The following is a 24,256-nucleotide window of genomic DNA, read 5'->3' on the forward strand; positions in this document are numbered from 1 at the left end:
AAATGTTTATTGTTCTCTTTAAACTGTGTATTATTTACCCATGACCATAAATATCTCCCAAACAACATTTTTGGGAATTTATCCGTCAGTAGCCATTTCTACACTACATGCAGAACGTGACTCCACATGTCAGTAAAACTGCTTTTTTTCCCAGTAATGTTACTCTCTTGCAGTTTACAGCACGTCAGTGGCAGAGCAGGCCTACAACACAAACGTGGAGCACAACGAAGACTCCAGCCAGTCATGTTGGCACAGTGCAAATCCAACTTCACAGTCCAGCTCCTGGCAGATGTCTGACCACGTTCACAAGTGGTGACCTGAAAGGTGTGTGCTCTGGTTCTCAGTGGCTTATTAGTTCAGCCAAACAGCCATGTTCATACAGCTTCCAATTCAAAGTTAGCTCGGTGCTCAGTTACATCATATTGCCTAATCTAAAAGCTCACTGATGCTTTTCCTGTAGAAATCCAATCTATACTTTTCAGAAAGGATAAATCCACTCCCTCTTGTAACTATTTTTTGATATCTCCAGATTTAGCAACTACTTACTGTTTTATATCCAGCATTATTATCACCCTATGAAATAAAACATATGCTAATGACACAGTTTGAACAAATATTTTATATCTAGTTAATGAATACGTATTTATATATATAAATATTTTTTGTGTGTGTACTCCTACTGTATATCTCTGCCACTGCTTTTTTACCCATTCTAAAAGTATTTAGGAATATATTTATTTCCCTGCTTCCCTTCCTTTGCTCTTTCTGGAGCAGAAGAAAATGCCTCTCCTTCCCACCTCCTGGTATTCTTGCATTGTTGCTGTAGTTTAGATGATCTAAGAGAAGCAAGACTTACAAAAAGAGATAATGGAGGGGATTTTTATATCAACTAGTTTATGTAGGAGGGCAGGGAAAAGGTTTCTGGGCAGATTCTTCAGCTCTGAAACAGAAGGAACAAATTTCAAGCTAACAAGAGGCCAGGCAGTTTGAATGTTATGGGCCATCATTCTTCCTCTTCAGCTTTGCCAAGTACCAATGATCTATCCTCTTCTCTCCAGCCATGTAAATGACTAACAAAATGAAGTTAAACTCAAGATATAACTCCAATTTAACTTTGCTATCTTTCAGCAGCAAAAGAGATTCTTAAAAACAAATTCAGGTTACTTTGTCTTCTGCAAGTTTGCCACACCCTAGACTGTTTCAGAAAAACTGCTTACAAAGCCAGGCTGAGATGTAACTACCCAGAATAATAACAAAAAGTATTTTTAGGAGATGGTTTTGTGCAAATTTAGACAGCTTATACTGATAAAACTTACAGCAAGACTCTCTTACTAGTTGAACGTGTAAATAATTGTGGGGTTTAAAAACTGTTATTCTTAAACTGAACCTAGCTTGATATTTGATGCTTTTACTTCAAACCCAAAGAACACTCGTGTATGAAAATCTGGTCTTATTTTTCTCTAGTTAAGGAATTTTTCTTTAAATAAATCTATTAGGTCTGCCTACAAGCATTTTCATGCTTTGAGGACTACAAAACCCTTTGCACATCCTCTGGATTAAACATCTTGTTCCATATTTGAAAGGCCACACATTATGCAGTCTGATGGTGACAAAAATGGTAGGAAACATTCAGATGGGCATAACTGTGGGGAAGTTTTATATCACCTATGATTTTGCCACTACCATTCCTTGCTCTGAAAGTCTCTAACTTGCATGCAATTATTTAGCTTTATTAAACTGACGTACAAGTTACTATCCCCTTAATGTTGAGATTTCTTGTCTTTAGTTGGTTTTAAAGATGCTGGCACCACTTGTGAACTACCTCCAGAAAGAATTATTTTCATGTTGAGAGGGCATATCAGAGGTTCATATTCTATGTGCCTTGGGTTACCACCTGATTTCTGAAAGTAAGTAATTTTCCATTAAGTTTACTCAATTTCTGCCTATGTTACCTTCTAATTGCAACTTTACCTGTATAAGTAGCCTTTAAGTAATACTCACTTCCAAAAGATAAGGCTCCATTTGATCCAGAGATTTTCCTAGATGTTTATCTGGATCTAAACCTGAAAAAAAGAAGAAAGAGTGTAAAAATATTTTTAATAAAGTACTGTTATGACACCAAGGCTTTTTTTTTTTTTTTAAATAGAGCATGTGTCCCTTAGAAACTAGTCACACTGTATATAAAATCATTTCTATCATAATGAAAACACATTCAGAATTTTCCCTTACTCTGGGCAACTGGTTTCCATGTTTGTGGAAAAATAAGGCCGATCGCCTTTTCAATGCGTATAAATGGGAAATGCTGTTGTTTTCCTTTGTTAGAAATTCCACTCACTAGTGAAGTAAACATGTGGGTCCATGGTAATGAAATAGTACAAAAAAATCACCTCTGAGTCAGAAGTTACCTTTGCAGATACCTATTAAATTAAACACAAATTAAGTTTTCATAATTTCTGCAAAGTACTGGAAGGGACACAGACTGTTTTCCATAATAAAAAAATCTCTCTTTCTAAATCACATTCTGTGTGTGTGACCCACAAAGCTAAGAATTAAAAAGAATGGAGATATAAAGAAAACTCAGACTTAGAGAATGTCTTTAATGTTGTACCTTTTGATCCATCGCAAAATATTCTGTACGATATCTACATTTTGATTTATTTTTCTTGGTAAAAAAGCAAGCCCTATTAACATTCAATAATTTCTTTAACTTGCCCCTCTGTGTTCCTGTTTTAGATTTTTTTACTTCAGAAGTTTTACCAACTCACGGCTGTTAAATGGTCACTTCTCAGGAATAAATCAAATAACTGGCAGAACTCTGTACTTGGACAAAAAAACATTCAGGAACAGCTGCTTCAAGAGTTGACATCTTCTTCAACCAAATAAATGTCCTAGTAGGATTTGAGACTAAGTGGTCAAAAGCACATATAAAGTAAATAAGAAAAAACAAAATGATGACTTTTGAAAGTGAAGGAACACTGGAAAATTTTCAGTGATCACATTTTTTACTGCTCTTAATTACTGTGGTTTGGGTTTTTTTTGTACCGATCACAATACTTGTCTATTTTTTCCTACTCTACTGCTTTATACAATAATGGGTATCATTAAAGAGCTGCCACCAGAATGACTCCATTTAGAAGCAATTTCTGAAGTATGTACCTTGCAAAGCACTTTAGATCATTGATGATGAAAGCTGTTATCTAGATGTATGGTATACTATTATACAAAGTCGTTGCTTTGTTCAAATAGCTGATATGCCTTTTAATTTTTACAATGATGGTCTCGGTATATTTAAACTCCTGTGAAACTAAAACAAGTTAGAGTGAATGAGATCTCAAAACGTTAATAAAGTTTTTAAATATTTCATTAAAGCACATTAAAAATCCCTTACTATCTAGGGTAGCACTTTAAAAACCACTTAATAATTAAAGTGAAAAAGGACTGCATTTTTTGTCTCCCTCTATTTTTTTTTTGGTATTGGTTTATTGCTCTTTATTAACAGATTAAAAATGTGTGTTGCTAGACACAAGATAAGGATAATTTATGCTTGTGGAAGGCATTTTGAAATATCTTAATTTCACTTCAATAGTTCCAATGATTCTGGTGATATCTTCCAACTTACACTATTATGCCCTTAATTTTAATGGGACAGATATTAGGGCAAACAAGCATTTTATTTTAAAATAAACAAATAATAATGAGTACCACATTACAGTACCCATTTCACTCATTTGCATTAACATTCTTCATTAACTTGATTACTTTTCTAAGAAAAGTAACTCATCTCCTTGATAAAAACAAATTGGTTTCCTTTAAAATTAAACCAAGGGATACACTACAAACATGTGAGAAGGGAAAAAGAATCAGACACACTAATGTATTTTTTTTACAACTTCTCTTTGATATTAAGGATATACCTCCTGTTTTGCTCCCTAATGAATAAAAAGCAATAATTTAAAATAAACTATTATACAAATAGTGTACAAAATACAAAAAAAAAAAAGCCTATTTATATGGGTAAACTCTTCAGAAATATCTCACACCTACAGGAAAATCTGTGAAAGTGCATTGTACTCTTTCTGGTTTCTCAGTAGAACATGATTTTTTGATAGCTTGTCTTTCTTTTGAAAAATATTATTTCCTTTCATTTCCAACAGGTTTGTATTGTGCATGAATAGAGACCATCTGCTAAGGGCATCAAGAACCAATATAACTTGTAATTTGCAGAATCAGCAATCCACATCTCAAACTTCCGATGTTATGCATGTATAGATGAAGCTGTATGTCTACTGCTAGTATCAATATAAAAAAGTATTTATAATTATACTTACAAAAGAGTTAATATAAATCTATACTTCTTTTTTTTTGTTGTTGTTTTTCTTTAAACAAATGAGTAGATTGATTCAGATTCTTAAAATGACTTGGACTAAAAAGAAAAGTAATGTGTTTTAAATTCTTAGTACATTCCATTTAAGCATATCCTCTAGATTTTTCCCCCATCAAATTAGATGTGAAGAAAGCTGGATGGGTGGATAAACCAACAACAAGGATGACTGTATGTAGAATTAAGAATTAATTAGGAAGGGAACTATAATTTGCAGCACTGACATCTATTTTACTTAACTTGCATGTATCAATGGGAAGCAATTACAATTCAATTAAAATATTCACTTTTATTACTTTACTGACTGACCTTGAAGTTAATGTCTGTTTTATTTAATTGCATCATCTACGAATAAATGTTAACCCTAGAATGTTATGCCCCATTATTTTTAGTTCATTTTTAGCTCTCCAACTGAACTACATCAGTCAATTTACTATGTGCTGTCAAGAGCGCAAGTGGGGCTTTATTTCTTTGAGATAGACCAGTACATGGTAACAAAAACAACTCGAAAGATTTGATAATGCTGTTTTTAACAGTGCTTAGTAAAACAAATTGTGCTCTCACCTCCAGTTTTGTGGTCTACTTTTACTGTAAAATCAGTATGTGATGGCACAAATGGTATAATCACTTCAAAGTAATTTCTACTCTATCTGTAATTCCTGATAAATCCACAGACAGGAGAAGAACTATTTCCTTAAGACACCAACAATGGTTGCAGAGCCCTCTTACACACACCCACAGGACAAGGGCTGCAGAGAACTGCAGCCCCAACAAAATGGAATGGAAATTCAGGGCTTTGTTCTGTAGTGAACAAAATGTACTGAAGAGCATTACTAAAACACATTTTGTTAGTGGTAAACATGTTAGTGGTAAGTTACGCAAAAGAATCATATTTTAAATGGTTCACTTTGTACACAGGTATTAGTGTAGCACAGACCCCTCACCTGAGAGGTAACTACCTGATATCACTTGCATTTATCAAGACCATTAGAAAATCAAGTTCCATTTTCATGGCATAACATATAGCTAATAAAATCCACATTCTAAAGCCTCATCTTACTAACAAGAACATGTTCTACACATGTTTAGAATTTTAAAATAGTCCCGATTTTTAATAAAGTCTAATATAAAAAATTCTGGTTTTACCTCTTCATAAAAAGCTGAATAAATTACAATAAATCATAATTATTGTTAAGAAACAGTGGTAAATATATGTCTTTTGAAAGCTGAATCAAACCCTAACGCATAATATATGAAAACTGTGAAAGAATTACTACCACACACATATCAATAAAATCAAGAAAAAATTAGAACTTTTTATAAAGCCACAACAACTTGAAGTCCCCTTCTTTTTCCTAACTTATTGAGAAGTATTGTTGAGGAGATTAGTAACTGCCACCACTATCGATGTCAGGGACTGAGACTGAACTTCTGATGATGGAGGGCAGTACGATGCACAGTAAGGTTTCTGAAAAGTTCCTAATCAGCTGCTCACCAAAAGCAGAATTATTTAGAACTTTATGCAAGAAAAGAGGCATTGAAAAACTTCAGTTTTCTTTTCAAATTATTTTTCAGGAATAAAACAGAATTAACAGGGTCCTGGGACCTTTAAGACACAAAAATATGGAAAGACAGCAAAAAAAATAAAAAGGATAGATGAAACCACCCATCTTTGGATTGGAATAGAGAAAATAGGACTATTTTTGAAAGTAAAATCCTCTACTGTAAATGTGTCTTAGTATTAGTTGGTAAAGCAGGTTGCAGTAGTGCAGGATTGTCAGATACCATTCACAATGTAGGAGTTCACCTGCCACAGACATATTAATGCACTGTAAATCTATACCTTAAATTGCCTTGAGGTAAATTATTCCTGGTGTCATAGTTAGCTTTCATTTCTACAAAGAGCTGGGAAGTGAACTTTTTGTCTGGTAACACTACCTTGACAGGTTCATAGTTGATTCTTAACTTCCTCATAACTTTCACACATGAAAGGTTGTATGACAATGGTAAACTGGACAGATTCCATGAACTTCCTTTCCCAAAACACCAAAAAAAAAGTAAAAGCTGCTTATTTTTTGTACAAAAAGGAAGGAATCTGAAGCTATAGTAACTCTTTCTCAAGTTAAGTAGTAAAGTTATAAGATGTTAATCCCAAAGTAGTTCTAGCATATGTTTCCAGTGCTGTTTATTTAGGATCACAGTTTATCTTCTTTCTCGTAAGTTCATCGAATATCTTCTAAACTAGGTTAGTCTGATGTCATCAAATTTTAGAATTCTAAGATGTAAAAGGCTCTAAAGCTCTTCCTGCCAGCAATGTTAATTATGTTAATTTTATTTGTAATCTCTTGTGATTTTCTTTTTCTTTTTTTTACCATCAAAGTTATTTCTCCTCTAGTTCCATCTAGAATTCAAAGCAATTGAGCTCTGCCATTTCAGGAACAGAAACCTCAATAAGGCTTTGAAGAAATTTTGTATTGTTTCATCAAATAACAAGGCAGTATTTTCACACAGATACTTTTAAAATGCTAAAATGTTCATAGCTTAGAAAGAGATTGTGTAAGAATTGTTTAATAACAGCATTAAAATGCTTTTAATCAAATCCAAGACTCTACACTGCAAAAAGTTCAGCTCATTGAAAATGAGCTTCCAACCAACTTCCTCCCAGGACTTTCAAAGGACTTCAGAGACTTAAAACAAAAGTTATTACAGGTTTGGTTCATGCAGCCACATATGTATGACTTTCCCAATATAAGGCTGTTTTCAGTGGTTTTAGCTTTGGCAGAATGAAATGTTTTGAGTAGAATAACTTTAGAGCATTATTTGATTATTAATCTATTCAATTGAAACAGTGCAACCATTCAAGCACCATAGTTTGGATAAAAAAGGATGTGCTGTTTCATCCCTGTTTAAGAATTCTCATATTTCCATGCTTTGAACAGTTCTAGAGCTATTAAGTTTTGAAGAAAGGGATTGAAATTTGATTCAGAGGCAGAGAAAGAGGCATGGTGCAAGTGGTAAAATTTATGTCACTTTTAAATCCATCTCCATGCAGAAAAGTTATAAACCGTTGAAAAGTCACAGTTCCCAAATGGATCAACATAGGCTTCTGACAGGGAAATCAACAGATCACTTGCAAAAGTGTAAAGGCCAGAGCAGAAATAAAGGATCAGTTTAGGACAGGAAGTCTTGTAAAACTTCAAATCAGAGAGACCTGGAAAACAAGCATCTATGGTTCTAACTACGCAGTCGTGCCTTTAAACGTTTAAGCTGTTTCAGCACAGAAGTCTGCACAGTGAATGTGCATCCAGAACTTAAATCCTACCAAGCATTAAAGAGCAGCAAGTAATATTCCAGTATTAACAAAACACCTTTCTCCTTCTTGATTTTCATTCTGTTAATATTTCTGGCTTTTGACATCTTTTACCGAGCTCTTTGTCTCCCACTGTTTTTCAGCTCGAAGTTCTCTGACTATTCTTCTCTTATTTCCTTTTCTCTTTCACTTTAAATGCCTGATACTCCATTCTTGTCCCACTGCTTCAATTTCACTTTTTCCTTAGATGATCTGATTTGTTCTCCCTAAATTGCAAAGCGATCTTTCAGCTCTTAAGCCATCTCTCTCCACTTTTGTCTGTCTCTGACATCTCCTTAGGAGGCACTGCACTCAGTAATATCAACTTTCAATTACTTTTCTGTTTCCAGGCACATTCACTTTCCCACTCTTCCTTCTAACTCCTGTCACCTGTCACTACTGAAAATATTGACATCCTTCCAAATCTCCAATCAACAGGCTCAAGAGATAGCAAAGAAGGAAAATGTTTCTCTCTAACCTATTTCTACATTCACTTATGCAAACTGTTACAAAATCTCATTTATTCTTTTTATGTAACATGCTTTATTTTCAAACACTTCTTTGCATCCATGCATTAAAATCTCTTTCCAGACCTCATCTTACACTGGTAACAAAGCATCTGTCATTCATATACAAGCATCAGGCAAATAACATTCCAAACACAAATATTAGTTTCTTATATTATTTTTCTAACCTTCCAGTTATTCTCTGAATCAAAACTTTTCTTCACTTAAAGTCCATTCCTACTTCTCTTTTCTCCTACTCATCTCTTTTGCATAATGCTCTTCTTAAATACCAAGCTAATTTTGATGGATTTCCAGTCTTGCATACCATTCTCATTTTTCCATGTTGATTTTTTCCGATGTGAATCTTTTCACTCAGAAAAAAAACCTGACTAAAATGGCTCCTGTTGTTTCATAATTGTTTCCAAGTCTTTTCATTCAATATCTGGTGAACAAACAGGTGTGGTACCTTTTCTTCTATCATAATTAACATGAATGATGTAGATAAATGAGGTAGTAGACAAATGTATTAGGGAACAAGCCTAAGGCAAAAGTTTCAAATACACTTAAACTCCAAAGAATCAATTAAGTTTAGGGAGCTTTGTTTGAAAATTAGTGACAACAACTTGTGCTAACTAGAAAACCAGAATTAGAAGGGGGGAAAGTCTAACAACAATATATTCCCTAAAGTACATAATAGGCATAAATTTATCCAACTTATAATCTGAAAAAAATTACAATAAAAATTAATTATAAGTTATCCCATAAGTATACAAAATAATACTTTAACATTATTCAGGGATAATTTTTCTAACAAAAGTTAAAGGCTACTTTTAGAATACATTACTCCTAACAGAATAGAAAATCATTAAAATTTGACAGTATTTGGAAAAATATTATTGTTCATTTTATGCTACACTTCGAATGATGATAAACAGAAGTCTTCTTCATATTAATAAAATGAGATGTTATCAAAAGCACAGGTTGTAAAGACTGTCAAAGATTCCTTTACAGCTCCAGTGTCTGGTAACTGCCCAAGGAAAAAACCATGGAACAATCAGCTCTAAATAAGCTGAACTACCTAAAAATAATGCCAATGTTTAGTTTATTCAGTAATAAATAAGTAAAAAAATCCTTACAATATCATATAGAAGAAAACAACTAGGGTCTTGTATTGATTTTTTAACAAAATGTTCCTTGCTTCCTTCTGTTATGTTTGTGAACTGTGAATCTTTTGGAAACATTTAGAGGAAGCACGTACGTTCCCCTGTGACGATGATTCCTTCAATTTCCCCCCCAAAATTACTTTAAAATTTCTCAGTACTAAAAACTAGAGACACATTTCCAAAGAACACTGTTCCTTTCCATTGCACAGAGGATGTGCTCAGACAAACCATATACAACCACCAGTTTTAATTCAGGATATGATCTGACATTACAGAAAACCCGATTTAGCGGTGAGCTTCCTACTGAGAGTTTTGTCCTTCATGAGGCTGTGGCATCTACATAGCAAGTACCCTTCTGTGTAGCACTTCTCTGCTGGATCACGCAGCCGCAGCCACACAGTCTCTGGAGCTTTTACAGGGGCAGAAACAAGTAGAGACTTGTGGTTTGGAAGAGTCAGCCAGAAGGAGGAAGGCAAGATCAACCTTTTGGCAGCAACTCTATTACATCAGTTTATCTATAACACTAAATTACACCCGCAGGAGCTTAACCAAGAACTGTGTAGTACTAGTTCTTTTTTAATGTACTACTTTATATGTAAATCTTATGTCCATTAAAATTAATGGGAGTCTGGCTATCAATTTCAGTCAGGATTTCACTTCTGTACACTAGTGGCATGCAAATAACAAACAATAACGCAGACACCTAGGTGGTTAGCTTTAAATAATAAACAAAAGGTACAGGTAACTTTTTTCATTATACTGAGAAGAAACATTCTCTCTTCCTAAATGAAAAGTTGATACACAAAAACATAGGTATCCCTAAACTATCAGCTTTTCAGAGCATTCTGTGTACAGCGGGAGCATACCAGTCTTCTTGACCTTGCGAGGCAAACGTCAAGATCTTCTCGCAGTAGAGGAGACTGAAGTTAAATACACACACTTCAGACAGCTCATTTTAGAGAAGGAGCTTTAGCATTTGTTGACAGACAGGAGATGGCAATGGCTCCCTAAGGACTCATTACTCCATTGTTGGAGGGAAACATTCTGGGTTAGGAACTTGGGCCCACACCATCTCAAAATTTAGGCTTCCACAGACCCTGTGACTTCAGCTCTACCCATGGCTGAGCATGCAGATTGTCCAGAGTACTCATAGCAGCCAAACCTACACGATAAGGGATGTAGCTATGGCATAAGAGCCCCACTTCAAATGTAGGCTGAGAACTATAAGTTAATCAGCCCTGACACAAAGTTTCCACTTTAATTATTGTCCAACAGTTGAATAGCATTATGGTATCATTTCTCTCATGTGGTCCAAAGAACAGCTGGAAGTTAGAAACATAATTTAGCCTTGAAAGAGTGTTTTTCAACTTAGTACTTCTATTATTTGATCTCATCATTACAATACTTTTTCAAGTATTTAATTCAGTCATAAATCATTACTATAATCAAACTGTGAAGAAGCCGCAAGGTATAAAGTAAATAATGCATATTAATCCTATAAAAGACAAATATTTGAGCTTATATTCTATTTTTGACTGATACAATGAAGAAACAGTTGTTTTTACCAATTTGTCGAGCTAAGTGCACTTATAAAACTTACTGAAGGTGAACATTACTCTAAAAACTTCCAGAAAAACTAGAATCACTGAGGACAAACTGCTTTAACTGCTTGACATAAATACGATTTCAGCTATATTCTCATATATATGAGAAATGAAGTTTGTCATACTTTAAAATGTATAGTGGGGATCAAGTTTTAGTGTTAATTCTTAATAAGATTTGGGCATAGTTAACTATATAAATAAAGTAAAACTAAATGCTCTACTTTTAAGGAAGACCATAGTGTGAGGAACCCAAAGGTTCCTTTCAAATGTAACCTTCCTCCTGAGTATTACAGCTTGTGCTGCAGTGGAAGCAATTTGCTTTAGAACACTGCACAGGTAAGACCAGTACATAAAGTTACCAAGATTGAAAGTCGAATGTTATATGCACAGTCTTCAAGTTAATTAGTATTTTAATCCATAAAATGCATCCAGAGAGCAAGGATATCAAAAAAGCATCTTGTGATTGTGCTGCATTACACTGTCTCATATGAGCAATGGATATTGCTGGAATTTCAGGCACATACATGTTAAAACCAATCAATAACTGCTTCCACTGTAGCTATTACTGAGTAATTTGACTTCCTGGGATTTCTACTGAAGAGGGGTATACTTCAAATATAAAAATATCATGCATCATACAGGCAACTTCAGCAGCAAGAAAATGGCACGGAAGGTAAATATGTTTTTTTTTTTTTTTAATTGGCCAGGTTCACTGTGAGATCATGGAATGTTTTTCTCCCATCATTAAAGCCTCTGAAACACACTCTAAAGGAATCCTGATCCTCTTAGAGATCAACAGAAGGCACGTGAAGAAGGCTTGCTAACAATACTTCTTTTGCACGTAAGTGAGAGCAACTGGTATCCCACATGGAAACGCAGGCTACTCTGAGATAGAAAACTCTTGCCACTGGCAAAGTTTGTGGTATCAATTTGTAATGGTGGATTTAGGGAAATGTACTAAACTAATGCTTATTTACTTGCATAATTATGTGATTTCTATATAAAACATCAGGCTTTTACCTTGCCAATACTGGCACTGAGTTAATGGAGAACAGGACAAGGAGGGTGTACAAGTATGCCAGCGCTGATGCATGTAAAGCTAAGTTACAGGTTTCTTTCTTTCATTAACATCTGTACAATGTACCATCTAATGCATTACTCTTCAGATTCTTAAATCTGTTATTTTAAATATTTTCATTGCAGTTTAGCTTTGATTACTAATCTAAGAGGCAAAAAGTTAAACTGTATCTTATCTTCTCTGCCACTTGACATGTTAAACAGCCTTCATACCTTAAATCCACTTTAATAAGGCATGCAATTATTAAAGCATTACAGAATGGCCCCAGAGCACACAAGCTCCATTAAATTTGCTTACATCTAATTACATCTGCCTGAGGCAGGTGAGAAATTGGCTCTGATAAGATCTTTCTTTTACCTGTAGCCAAAAAAATAAAAAGGAAAAAAAAAATCTTGCCGTGATTTTCTATCTAATTGCTGTCTACAAGTATTTATGGTATTCGGTCCTTCAATGAATAGTCCACAAAGCACTCTTTGTGCGCTAACTAGCACATTTTCATGGGTTTTTTTTTTCAAGACTGTAGAATACAAAAGACAAGCTTATCTTGCTTCAGGCATAAGACAGGTCATCAGTGATGTCTAATTGTGAAATAGTTTTATTATTGAAAGCACACGTTTTCTTTAACATTTTTCAAATACATTTTCAATAGTATTTACTTATTTCATTTTGTGGTTTTTTCCTTTGCATAATTATTTGCCTTCAATTGTACAAAATTTAGTCAAAACAACGTAATCTTCATGAAAAATAATTCTGATGTGAAAAACCATGTTACTTATTCTTTGTTGACTTTTATTTTTTCTTCATGTCAGCATAAGCAATTAAAGCATTCTATTTTATGGAAAAATAACATAAATACAAAAATGTACTTTACGTGGCCTTAAAACTATTCCTTTGAAAATATTATTTTTTCCAATTTAAAAAAGAACTGGTTTATAGCAGAAAACAAAGCATTCCACTCCTATGTATTGGTGACAGGGCTTCCAAAATTCAGGACAATGCTATTATATTACCTTGCTTGTTCCCTATAAGTGAGTGAGGGAATGTATTATTTCTAATCATTCTAATCTCACTAGCAGCCCTGGCAGATCCTAGAGAACAATGCAGTGAGACCACCAGAGTGATAACATAAAACTAGTTAGAAACTACACCAGCTAAAGAGGAACAAACAAATAATTAAGTCATGGAACTGATCCAGTCTAAAAGGATTATAATTAGTATTTAAGATAAATTATTTTGTTTAACAAAGACAGATACTAGGAATCTAATGTGAAAGTTACCCAGATAAATCAGCCATCTGACTTCTAATGCAAGGTTATACAATGCTATTTTTTAAACACACATTTTAAGGCACCAACACCACTGATCTTGTATTATACTATCTTTTCTTCCAATGGACTGCAAATCTATAGTTAACCCAAAAAGAATAGGTCCTTTGGTCACACTTTATGCTTAAGATCTCATTTGATATTCTTACATGCAAAACTGCAGAGAGGCCTGAAATGAATGTATTGTAACATTAACATGTTTCTTTATGCGCTTTTTAGGTTTATAAAGCACGTCATTCCATAAGCCTTTCTATAAAGCATCCTTCGACTGCATCTTTACATTCAAGCAATAAACAGGTTTTCCTTCATACTGATATGTCTTTATACAAACCTAATTTTACATATTTGACAAGGAAAAGACATGATAATTTTCTGGTGTAGGAAACAACTACATTGTAAATACTCTTTTTTGAAGGCAATGCCAAACTATTTCATTTTGCTATATGCTTTACCAACTCAAAGACTGTCGTTACACAAAATGTTTTGGCCTCATATAATTACTTTTTGTTTGATGTTAATTTGTTGTATTTCTATTAAAACTTCCATGGTAGTTTTATAATATTGTCTAGCCACCAGTCTGCATCATCTATAAATGACAATACTGTGAACCCCGAATTATGCATGCATCTTTACTGCAAATCAAAACCAAACTAGAACAAAAAAAATTACAAAAGGAATTTAATGACTATCCTAGAAAGAATTACGTTCCAGCTCTTCCATGTCTACTCTAAGAATGAATTGGAGACAGCTAAGTTAATTATTCGAACGTCAGGACTGCTACTCAGTAACATAATTTTTAAAAATTTTCTTCATACTAACATTTCTTATCCTAAAATATAGAACAAATTTTCTGTTTTCCTGTTATGCTGTGGACTTGTCCATAGGAAGTTTCAGTAAATGATATCGCTCAGAATCTGAATACATACCCAAAGCTGCCACTTTTATGATTATGGCTTGAATGTTAGATGATATCATTTCTTTAAGCAATGTTTCCTGGTTCTGACGCCAAAGGTAAGCTAAAGGCTGAAGATTAAGCCTCTTGCATCTTAAAAAACAAACAAAAAATTGGATAAAGTGAAGAATTATGCTTTTATACAGCATGGTTCATGTAAAATTAAAGAACATTATCTGATTTCATACCTTTAATTTTTCTTCTACAATTTCAATTACAATTATTCCTAGATGTCATTATATACATTGTCAAATATTAAAAAGAAACTAAATAAGATGGTTCTGACTATCAGTCATCTATGTAAGTAAGCTGTAACTCACTGATGTAAACAGATTTGCTTGGGAACATAAGTAAAACCATGAGAAAATGCACTCTTAAACATTTAGGGATGCAAACACATTAACACCTTAGGAAGTGATCATTTTTTATGAACATAGCTAAGAGTTACTGTTCTGTGGTAAATGTGGCACATATCACTAGTACAATATGCTGAATTTGTTACACTCAATGAACTTGTGATTTGGATCAACACCCATTATCATTGTTTATCTAAGACAAGGGCTTTCTCCCACATATTAGGTAGACCCACTAGTATCAGTGTCAAGGCTTCGTAGTTAAACAGATGTTTAATGTTGACACATAAATCCATAGTTAGCACTCATGTAATCTGATTTGCTTTGTTATTACTTTCATATATTTTAACAGAGCACTCAATTGTGAAATTAACAGAAATACTTAGCAACTCAGAATGTGAAGTAGTTCATGTAGGTGCCTAACTTTAGCTAACAAATTAGCTGACTCCAGCTGGAATGGTTTATGTGAAACAACTTCATTGCAAGGGGTAAATCTACAGATCAGTGTAAACTTTTTACCATTGAGGAACCTTGGAATTAATCAGGTTTGTCTGACATACTGTGGTGTTCTGCCAATCTTTTGGCTGTGGTAAAAGATCTGAAAAAGATCTGAAACCCCCAATCAACAAAAACAATCATTTCTAAAATATCTAGTAACATGATCAGGCAGTCATTAATTTTTTTAAGTGCAAGGAAAAATAAATAGGAGCTATATCTGACTGCAATTTACCTATGTAAAGAGTCAAGAAAATATGCAAGCTGTGTAACTTGCTGATGTCAGGTGAGTTGGCACAGCATTAACTTCATTCTTACAGTTCATAAAGTATTCCAGATGTTAGTTTTTATCAGCAAGAAATAACTAATGAACTAATGAAATTAATATTAATATTTAAGACAAGGTGTCTCTCCATTTCATCAGACATATGTAGGGAACATTTCTTCTCAGATCCAAATCAAGTCTTGGCCTATTTAACACACACAATTCTCATTATATAATCCTTTTTTAAATTCAGTCTCTTATAAGTATCACAGTCTATCTATATTTAAAGAGTATGCACTGTAGAAATGAAAAATGAAAGATCCTGATTAATGATAACAGATTTTAGATTTTAAGGAAGTAAGGGAAGATTCTCTTGTATTTAATTCCGAAAACAAGTCACAGAATGTTCCTCTATATTAAAACTCTGTTCAAAAATAGAGATACTTGACCACAACACTGTAATCACTGGAACGGAATGAACTTTCAGTTGATATCTACTCAACTGTTTTCATATCAGAATTTTAACAGATCCATGAGAGATCTAAAAAGCAATCAAAAAATCCAGTATTGTCTCTACTGGATTTTTACTAATGAACTCATGGTTCCAAGCGGGGCGGGGTGAGGGGAAGGTACTTATATCAACATATTTAATTAATTTAGTATGACAGAACAGCATGAGAAATAAAGCAACTGTCTCTGCTTCAGAATCTGAGTTAGAAAACAATCAAGAAAAGAAGTTTCCAGAATGTGTATAGTCATAAAGAGAAACATTTTCTTACACATCTTCAACTCGAACTCTCTGGTAGTCAGAAAGAATAGCTCCCACAGATACAGCCTCCACTCCTTCTTTATCCTGAAAAAAATAAGGAATATTCATGATAGCAGTGTATGCTAGCCTAAGCAACACGATTCAGTACCTCTACTATCAGAATCAACCAAGAATAAATCTTCTTCCCTGTGCCCAGCACATGAAATGGAATGGGTTGGAATGGAGGTCTTGCATAGAACAGCGCAGCACAGCTGACCTACTACGTGATTGTTACTCTAACACAGTAATACACTCAACTGCAGTACCGTTCCACAGAAGAAATAACCAGGGTAACTGAAAAGTACCAAATTTAACAGCTTATCCTGACATCCTGAAAATTACTTCCACCTCTTCACTATAACTGAGGTGTTAGCTATCCCGCCTACAAATAAAAATCAGCAAAATACTGAGAGAACAAGAGGAAATGGCCTCAGGTCACACCAAGGAAGGTTCAGATGGGATATTTGGAAACATTTCTTCATGGAAAGGGTTGTCAAGCACTGGAACAGGCTGCCCAGCAAAGTGGTGGAGTCACCATCTCTGGAGGTGTTTAAAAAGACATGTAGATGAGGCTCTTAGGGACATGGTTTAGTGCTAGAGTTAGGTTATGGTTGGACTCGATGATCTTAAGGCTCTCTTCAAACCAAAATGATTCTTTGATTCTATGAGGATTAATTAAACTGTAAGCATATGTCGCAATATGCAGCACAAGACAGTGTAACATTACCATTTTTATACTAGCACCAGAACAAGTAAACTCACAGGCAATTTACTCAATGTCATCTTTCAAAAATTCTACTATAAAAAAGGTTTTACAAGACATATTTTCTCTTTCATTTCAATTACCTAAGCCAATAGTTCTTTATCTTTTTCTTGTAAACACACTGAGAATGTAATATTTGAAAATGCACACACTTATCATGAGCTCTTGCATTTTTAAATTGTTTGAGTCTCAATCAAAATGTTGAATATAATTTTGCTCCAACTGGACTATAGTTAAAGTTGTTTTCTTCTACCAACCAAGGCTGATCATAACTATATGTCATGACTTAGCTTCCGGACCTTCTCACTTAGACAGCAATCCTGTGAAGTTTACAAGAGGATTTTACCATAAAATTTCCATCTATATACCTAGATATGAATTTCAGAATCAAAACAGTCTTTTCCTGCCATGGTACTAAATTTTAAATTAATTTTGTGTTTCTTATAAATAAAATAATGTGAAAGCTGCCATATTCATTATTAGGGGAAATGTTCCTGGTTTATATCTGTCTGGGATATTCTTTCCTCAGTCTGTTATTTTATTCTTCTTTACATTAATTCTCACCTCATATTTTTCCAACCAAATTCCTAAGTTATTCATAGCCATCTGTACTTCTGATTTAACAGTCAACTTATTTATCAAAATTCCTAGCTATAATAATCTGAAAATTATGTCACTATTCAATTTATGTACTTCTACATATCATTACTGGATATATCACTTCATATGAAACTTAATGCCAGATCATACAGGATTCAATGCTTCTCACATTTGTTACAGAAGTAACAGTACCAATAAAAATTAATTTTAGCTTATTTGTCACTTGTTCATTATCCACTGCCAGTATTATCATTATTATTACTGTTATCCAGCCAATATTACTTTTGCTTCTCTTTAAGCTTTCTGTGCAACGATGTTTCAAAGTTATTTTCAGAATAAAGAGAAATTGCAGACACTTCAATTTATTCAACTCACCCATCTAGAATTGCATTTCTTAAAAAGATAACAGTTATACAAGTAGAGTTTTCTTTAAATAAATTTGATAAAATGATTCATGAGGCCGCCTTCTATCTTCAAGTACATCTAAAATGTTTTCCCCATATTCCTCTGTTTCATGCAATTTAGATATGCAGTTTACCTATACTGCTTCAATTAGACTTAAGTTGCATTCTTCAAAATTCTTTTTAGAAAAATTTTAAAGTCACATAACATTCTTAGAAAATATGACAGTTAAGTATTGTTTGTTTGTATTTTTATGTAAAAAAGAATAACACTAATAATTCCTTCCAAGTGTGCTCTGTCACAATGTTCAGACATCATCCCACATGTCCAGAAACTGCACCTGTATTTCTGCTTATGTGAACAATTAATCACAGGCAACATAACCTCAAGGGTAACAATCATGAAGTGGTCTACGCACAGGATCTGGCATCACAAACCAATAATATTAAACAATTAATACATTAAACATTAACTGTTCATGTTTCCATGTTTTACATCTTTCTGTGTGAAGGAATGAAGCAGCCTGTACCCCTTCAGCTCAACACACTGTAATATATTTGTAATGGAATCACAGAATCAGAATGGCTGAGGCTTCTCACTTTTGGAAAGCAACTTGGGACGCAAATACCATGAAATGGATTAAATCCCCCTATTCCGTACAGTTCAAAAAATCAAGGATGGAGTGAGTGGCACAAATCCAAGAAATAAGATGATTTGAAGGGGAGAAGGACGGAGTATGAGGTGGAACAGAAAAAAAAACAAAACAAACCAACAACCCTGTCATCTAACAACCTTCATAAATTCCTGAACTGGACAAAGTTTACATCAAGTCTTGCTGCACAGTGTTTTCAGCTCAGCACCTGAAGCATGAAGAGCACTAATTGAAAAACAGTTCTTCACTGGATTCGCAGTTTTATATTGATGGAGTTACTAGACATGGCAAACAGACAGGATTTTGGTTTTTTCAGGGTTTATCGTGGTTAGCAGAGAATCAATCCCAGAATCAGTGGTGCCAGGTCTCAGGTACCGCACTTCACCTTTTAATGTGGAACCTGAGTGGGTTTGTACCACAAAAAGCAGGTTCACAAAACTGCTGCCTCAGCAAGGGCAGAGCAGGCTGACACCCGGGGGCTCAGTTATCAGGGATCTGCACTGAACTCCAAAGCCAAGGAATCAAATTTGGGAAAATTCTAACAGAAAGATGTTAGGTGCTATTTCATATACGAAGTAACAGAGAACAGGAAAACATTCAAGGAAAGCTTATACAGAAGGGTGGTTTCTTTTTTTTCTTGGATTGATGGGGGGCTTGTTATTATTAAAGATAACATGTAACTTGTTAACATGTTAACTTAAGAGATTAGTAAAACTATGCAATTATTAACGCATTGGTAGTGCAATAGATTAATCTAAAGTAAAAACAAATTGCTTCTCTAATATTTGGATAGTACAGAGAGCACTTATACTCAGTACAGTACACTGTGTCACATCACAAAGTATGTAATGCATACATAAAAACAGATGCTAGACATAGATATATACAGATGCTGACAACTTTTTATTTTCCATAAGGCTTCTTAAATCTTTTTTTCCCCACCAAAACTATCAAAATTACTACTTTTAAAAGGCAGGTATAAAACCCAACTTTTAAAAACAGCCTCTGAATAACACAATTTTTTTAGCAGCAGTAGAAAGCTTTCTTATGTACGTAAGAATTATCAGCTTTTATTGTTTTAAACTGTAAGTGAAATTACATCATTGTTACACATCTTGTTATAACCATTAATTTATTCCTATTCATAACATTCATAAAGAATAATCTTCCTGAACAACTGTTAGAACAGCGAATTGTAACTATACTAAAATGTACAACTTACACTTAAAGCTCCATAGTTTTAAAGTTATAACTATTTTTAAACACTTTAATGAGTAATACAATTCAAAATTGCTGCTCTCCGCATATCAGAAATTACTTTTAGCTATATTTTCTATCAGAAAACGGTATAAAAAATTAAAACAGTTGTGTGAAAGCTCGGTGCCATGAGTATGCTTACTGTTATGATGCTGTTAAGGTGGTTCTGTAACACTCATGTACAATACTGAAATACTGGTTCACAGCTGAAATAAAATATAAACAGAAATGCAAAAGTAATTTATGCTAGCACACTGTGATTTCAATGTTGCTTTTCCTTTTTTATTTCAGTGACTGGAATTCAATTAAGGACACCAATTTGAGGAAATGTCTACATATGAATTGTAGCATAGAATACCGGTAGAATTATTCTACTAGTAAGTAAAATATTCATTGTGGTGGTATTGGTACAGAGATTTCACATTTTAATGTCTTCACCTGACCTCCTCAGAGTTCAGCAAAAAGAAAATTAGTGCTAATGTTTTCAATTTAATTAGTGCATTGCATGCACTGTAATTATTAGTGGGAAATGTTATATTAATGAATGTAAAAGTTAGCTGTAAATTACCTCGGAGTTATTATCAATTTCCCAAGTTACTGCTCCTTAAGATAACCCTCTCCCTATGGTCCTTCCGGTAATTTTTCTTTGCCTGATAAACATGATGATTAAACAGCACACAGTGCAAACCTTTGATACTTTTTAAATTAAATCCATGCCCAGCCTAAGGGCTGTGTCTGATTTCAACTAAATGTGTCAGTTAATCAGATAAAAAATTATCAGCAGCTCAAAGAAACAGCAGCCTTAGGCTTCATCAGTGCCAGAGAAAGCTGAGCAAAATAAGACATACAGACAATATCCCATTATGAGTAAAGGTTACTGCTAAGCATATCATTGCACAGAACAATTCACCACCTTAATAATGTCTGTCTTAAATGGAACACTGCATACAACATTCAAAATTGTATCAAAGAAAGGAAAATGAAGTGCCAGACCTGTGCCTACCTATGTCTGTTCACGTGTATTGCAAGAAAACTTTAATGCTCCCATTCAGCAAAATGCAGAAAATCCCTGAAAATTTCCTTTTAGAACAGATCTATGTAAGAAGCTGCAGCATAAAGAGCTGAACAACGATTAAACTAGGTTTAACTTTTAACATTTGCTTCAGAGCTCTGACACAATAGAGTTCATTTTATGACCAAAATCTACAAAATATTATCTCTAAATGAAATTGTCTTTCCTATTAATGTTCTCCTTGAAGCTTGCATGAGTAACAGAAAACTTACACATGCTTAAATTAAAGCTTAGGGTCATGTGTGTCTAAATAGTCATTATCAGTCATTTGCAAAACTTTAGATTAAAAGACAACATAGTCACAGGTGTGTGATTGAAAATGTATACATTAGTAACAGAACTTTTAGGCTTCTGCAATTATTTGAGTGGCAAATTCTTAAATATTAGTTTTGCTTTATAATTTGAGAAGCATTCTAAGATCACTGATTATACTGATTTCAAACAGAGTATGTGATTTTTCTAAGCTCTGATGTCTGTCAGAGGCAGCTGCAAGTAATCAAAGACAGTATGGAAATATTCTTGACACATACAGATATAATAACTCTACTTCAAATTGAAAAACTGCTGTTTGGCCAGGTTCTGCAGACTAGCTATGAATCATGTTGCCTTGTGGATCGCTACCCATCATCTGGGACTTTGCTGTTTTCCACTTAGAGACCTCAAAGCACGTATAGCTCGTCCCTTCATTCCTTAGAAAGAAGTAGTTCCCAAAACAGGAGTGGAAATTAATGTTGATTCACATGAAATTGCTGTGTGAACACTCTCACTAAGAACCTCAGTAGTCTTCAGTGGGCTTAGCTTAACTCCCTTCAAAAGTAAATCACTTCTGAATAATAGTACCTATACAAGGAGATAATACTATGTAACTAATCCACTTTTAAAGCTAATGAGATCCATTTTTATGAATGCCTTGCACAGGGCACAGACAGACATACCACCACTTTTAAGCATAACTGACGGCTTAACTTCAAGCTAACTAACAAATACAATTATTGAAACAGTGCACACACACACACAAACAATATATTAATTCAGTGTAGGGGGACATTTATCAGCTTTAAGTCACAGCTTTCAGAATCTAATCACAATCTCATAATAACCACATTTCATTAGTGTATGGACCTCTTGCGAAATGGAAGCACCAAAGATCCAGGAAATGGTGTAGGGGTACGTCGGTGTGCACATGAACACACACACACCACTGCAAAGGAAAAAGGGGAGCGAGTGAAAGAGACAGAAACATCAATCTCAAAAGTCTAGTATCAAACAGAAGTATATTGCAGTACTGCAGTTCAAAAGGCTAGAACTAAATTCTGCATAGGAGAAACAAAGAAACAGGAAAATCTTGTACTACAGCTGTACATCACACCATAAACACAGGTTTTCCTGATATACCGATTCTCTGTTTAGCTGCATTTACAAAGTGAACAATTAGTCTTAGGAATTACAAATCATTCATTAATGACTGAATTTTTTGTTATCTCATGTATTAACTGTTTTCATAGAATGTACAAGCAAGTTGAGATATCTTGTTAGATTATACTATTTCACTTTTTTTTTCTAAATTATTTACTTTAGATGGGCTGATTCATTTTTCCAACAAAAAATAAGTCATGCTAGCAACAAAGCATTTAGTAAAATTTAATATAGTTAGATATACCTATAAAAAAAAACTAGAATACTAAAATCAAAATAAATAGACTTATCCGTTATTGCAAAGACTGCCTAAAGACTTCTCTACAGAAATGTACATTTCTATTTTCCTTATACAACTCAACTGAGTGCACAAGAGACCTGTGTGCCATCAACAGAAACTACTAAGTCTTTGACAGGGAGACAACAGTTTCCAGTTGAACAAAAAAAACCCCAACCAAACAAAAAAAACCAAACCAAACCAAACACTAAAAATTGCATTTTGTGCAGAGATTGGGTTTCACATAAATGTCTGCTTCACCTTTGGGACTTCCAAGTCTTAAATGTTCAAATAATTACAGAGCAAACTTGCCTGCAGACACTTCTTTCAGGAAATCTTATTTATAAAATTACCTCAATGAAGACTGATTACTTAATTTTATAACCAAATTTAGCATGAACCGTCAACTCCAGATTGAATAACTGACAAGATGCCAGTGAACAACTGCAAAACACTCAAGTAACCATGCATATTTGTTTCCATGCTAGATTGGATAAGTGTTGGGGGCTGGAAGTGTAACTATTTTGTAATCAACAGCAATTATATCAACAGCTAAAACATTAAAGAAAAAAAAAAATTATAAACATTTCTTGCACATTTATCTAGAATTAGTAGTCAACCACTGTGATTTAAATTTAAAAAATAGGCTTTTAAGATACCAACTTATACAATATGTGGCTTCTTCAGAACAATAAAAAGGAAAAGAAGACTTTGCCTTATGAAGGTAGACACTGGCCTATGTTTTTATGTTCCAGATCAATGTCTTGCTGCAGACAAACCACTTACTAAAACAAGAAAAAGAAAGTCAAAAGAATATCTGTTTATATGTTTCAGGTCAAGACAAGATTCATAATTTAGGTCAGGGGTGTCAAAATCATTTTCACGGGGGTGGCCACATCAGCCTTGCAGTTGTCTTCAAAGGGTCGAATGTAATTTTAGGAATGTATAAATGTTTAACCTAATTTATTTCTGTATGAGTATTGTCAAAGCAATGCTATTTATTTAAGTATTTCAGAATGCATGCTGGCAAATACTGGGGCACATAAGTAACTTCATTCACATTACTAATTATGTGAGGGAACAGTTCTTTTTATGCAAGTAAAAACATAGGTGTGACAGGACAAGATTCTGAGTTTTCCTTTTGTTGTCCTCTTACCACATACAACAGGACACGACTCAAAACCACGTGAGAAAAATGTCTTAAATGAAAATAAGCCACTTTGTCTACTAGAAACAAATTAGGTTAAACAGTTGATTTGTTGACTATCTTACAGATTGTTAAAGCTACTATTTAAAAAAAAGAAATCCAAGTGTGAAATTCTGCCTCGTCTGAACTCAGAGAGTATGATGCAACTGCAGAACAGTAGGTTCACATTGTCCCCAAATAAATGTTTTATAACTTATACTCAAAGAGCATACTGCAATAGACAAGACTTCACAGAGCAGAGGCTGCCCAAACTGAAATTCTGGTCTTTGAGCAAATTACAACTTATGACACAATTCTCTGACATCAGTCCTTGTAGCTACAGGTATTGTAC

At 34.0% G+C, this 24,256-nt stretch overlaps 1 protein-coding gene across 3 annotated transcripts in view; it reads right to left on the reverse strand.

Annotated features, from left to right (window-relative positions):
* Positions 1–24,256, reverse strand: part of DPH6 (diphthamine biosynthesis 6) — a gene marked incomplete at both ends in the record, with an annotated part of 200,086 nt that overhangs the window by 141,442 nt on the left and 34,388 nt on the right. For all 3 annotated transcript variants that reach the window (XM_080344847.1, XM_080344846.1, XM_080344845.1), the window contains 3 exons: positions 2,002–2,063; positions 14,333–14,451; positions 16,251–16,324. In XM_080344847.1, coding sequence (XP_080200973.1) covers positions 2,002–2,063; positions 14,333–14,451; positions 16,251–16,324 — 255 coding nt within the window. The remainder of the gene's footprint in view (positions 1–2,001; positions 2,064–14,332; positions 14,452–16,250; positions 16,325–24,256) is intronic.

The sequence above is a fragment of the Nesoenas mayeri genome (assembly GCF_963082525.1).
Source record: "Nesoenas mayeri genome assembly, chromosome: 5".
Lineage (NCBI taxonomy): Eukaryota > Metazoa > Chordata > Aves > Columbiformes > Columbidae > Nesoenas > Nesoenas mayeri.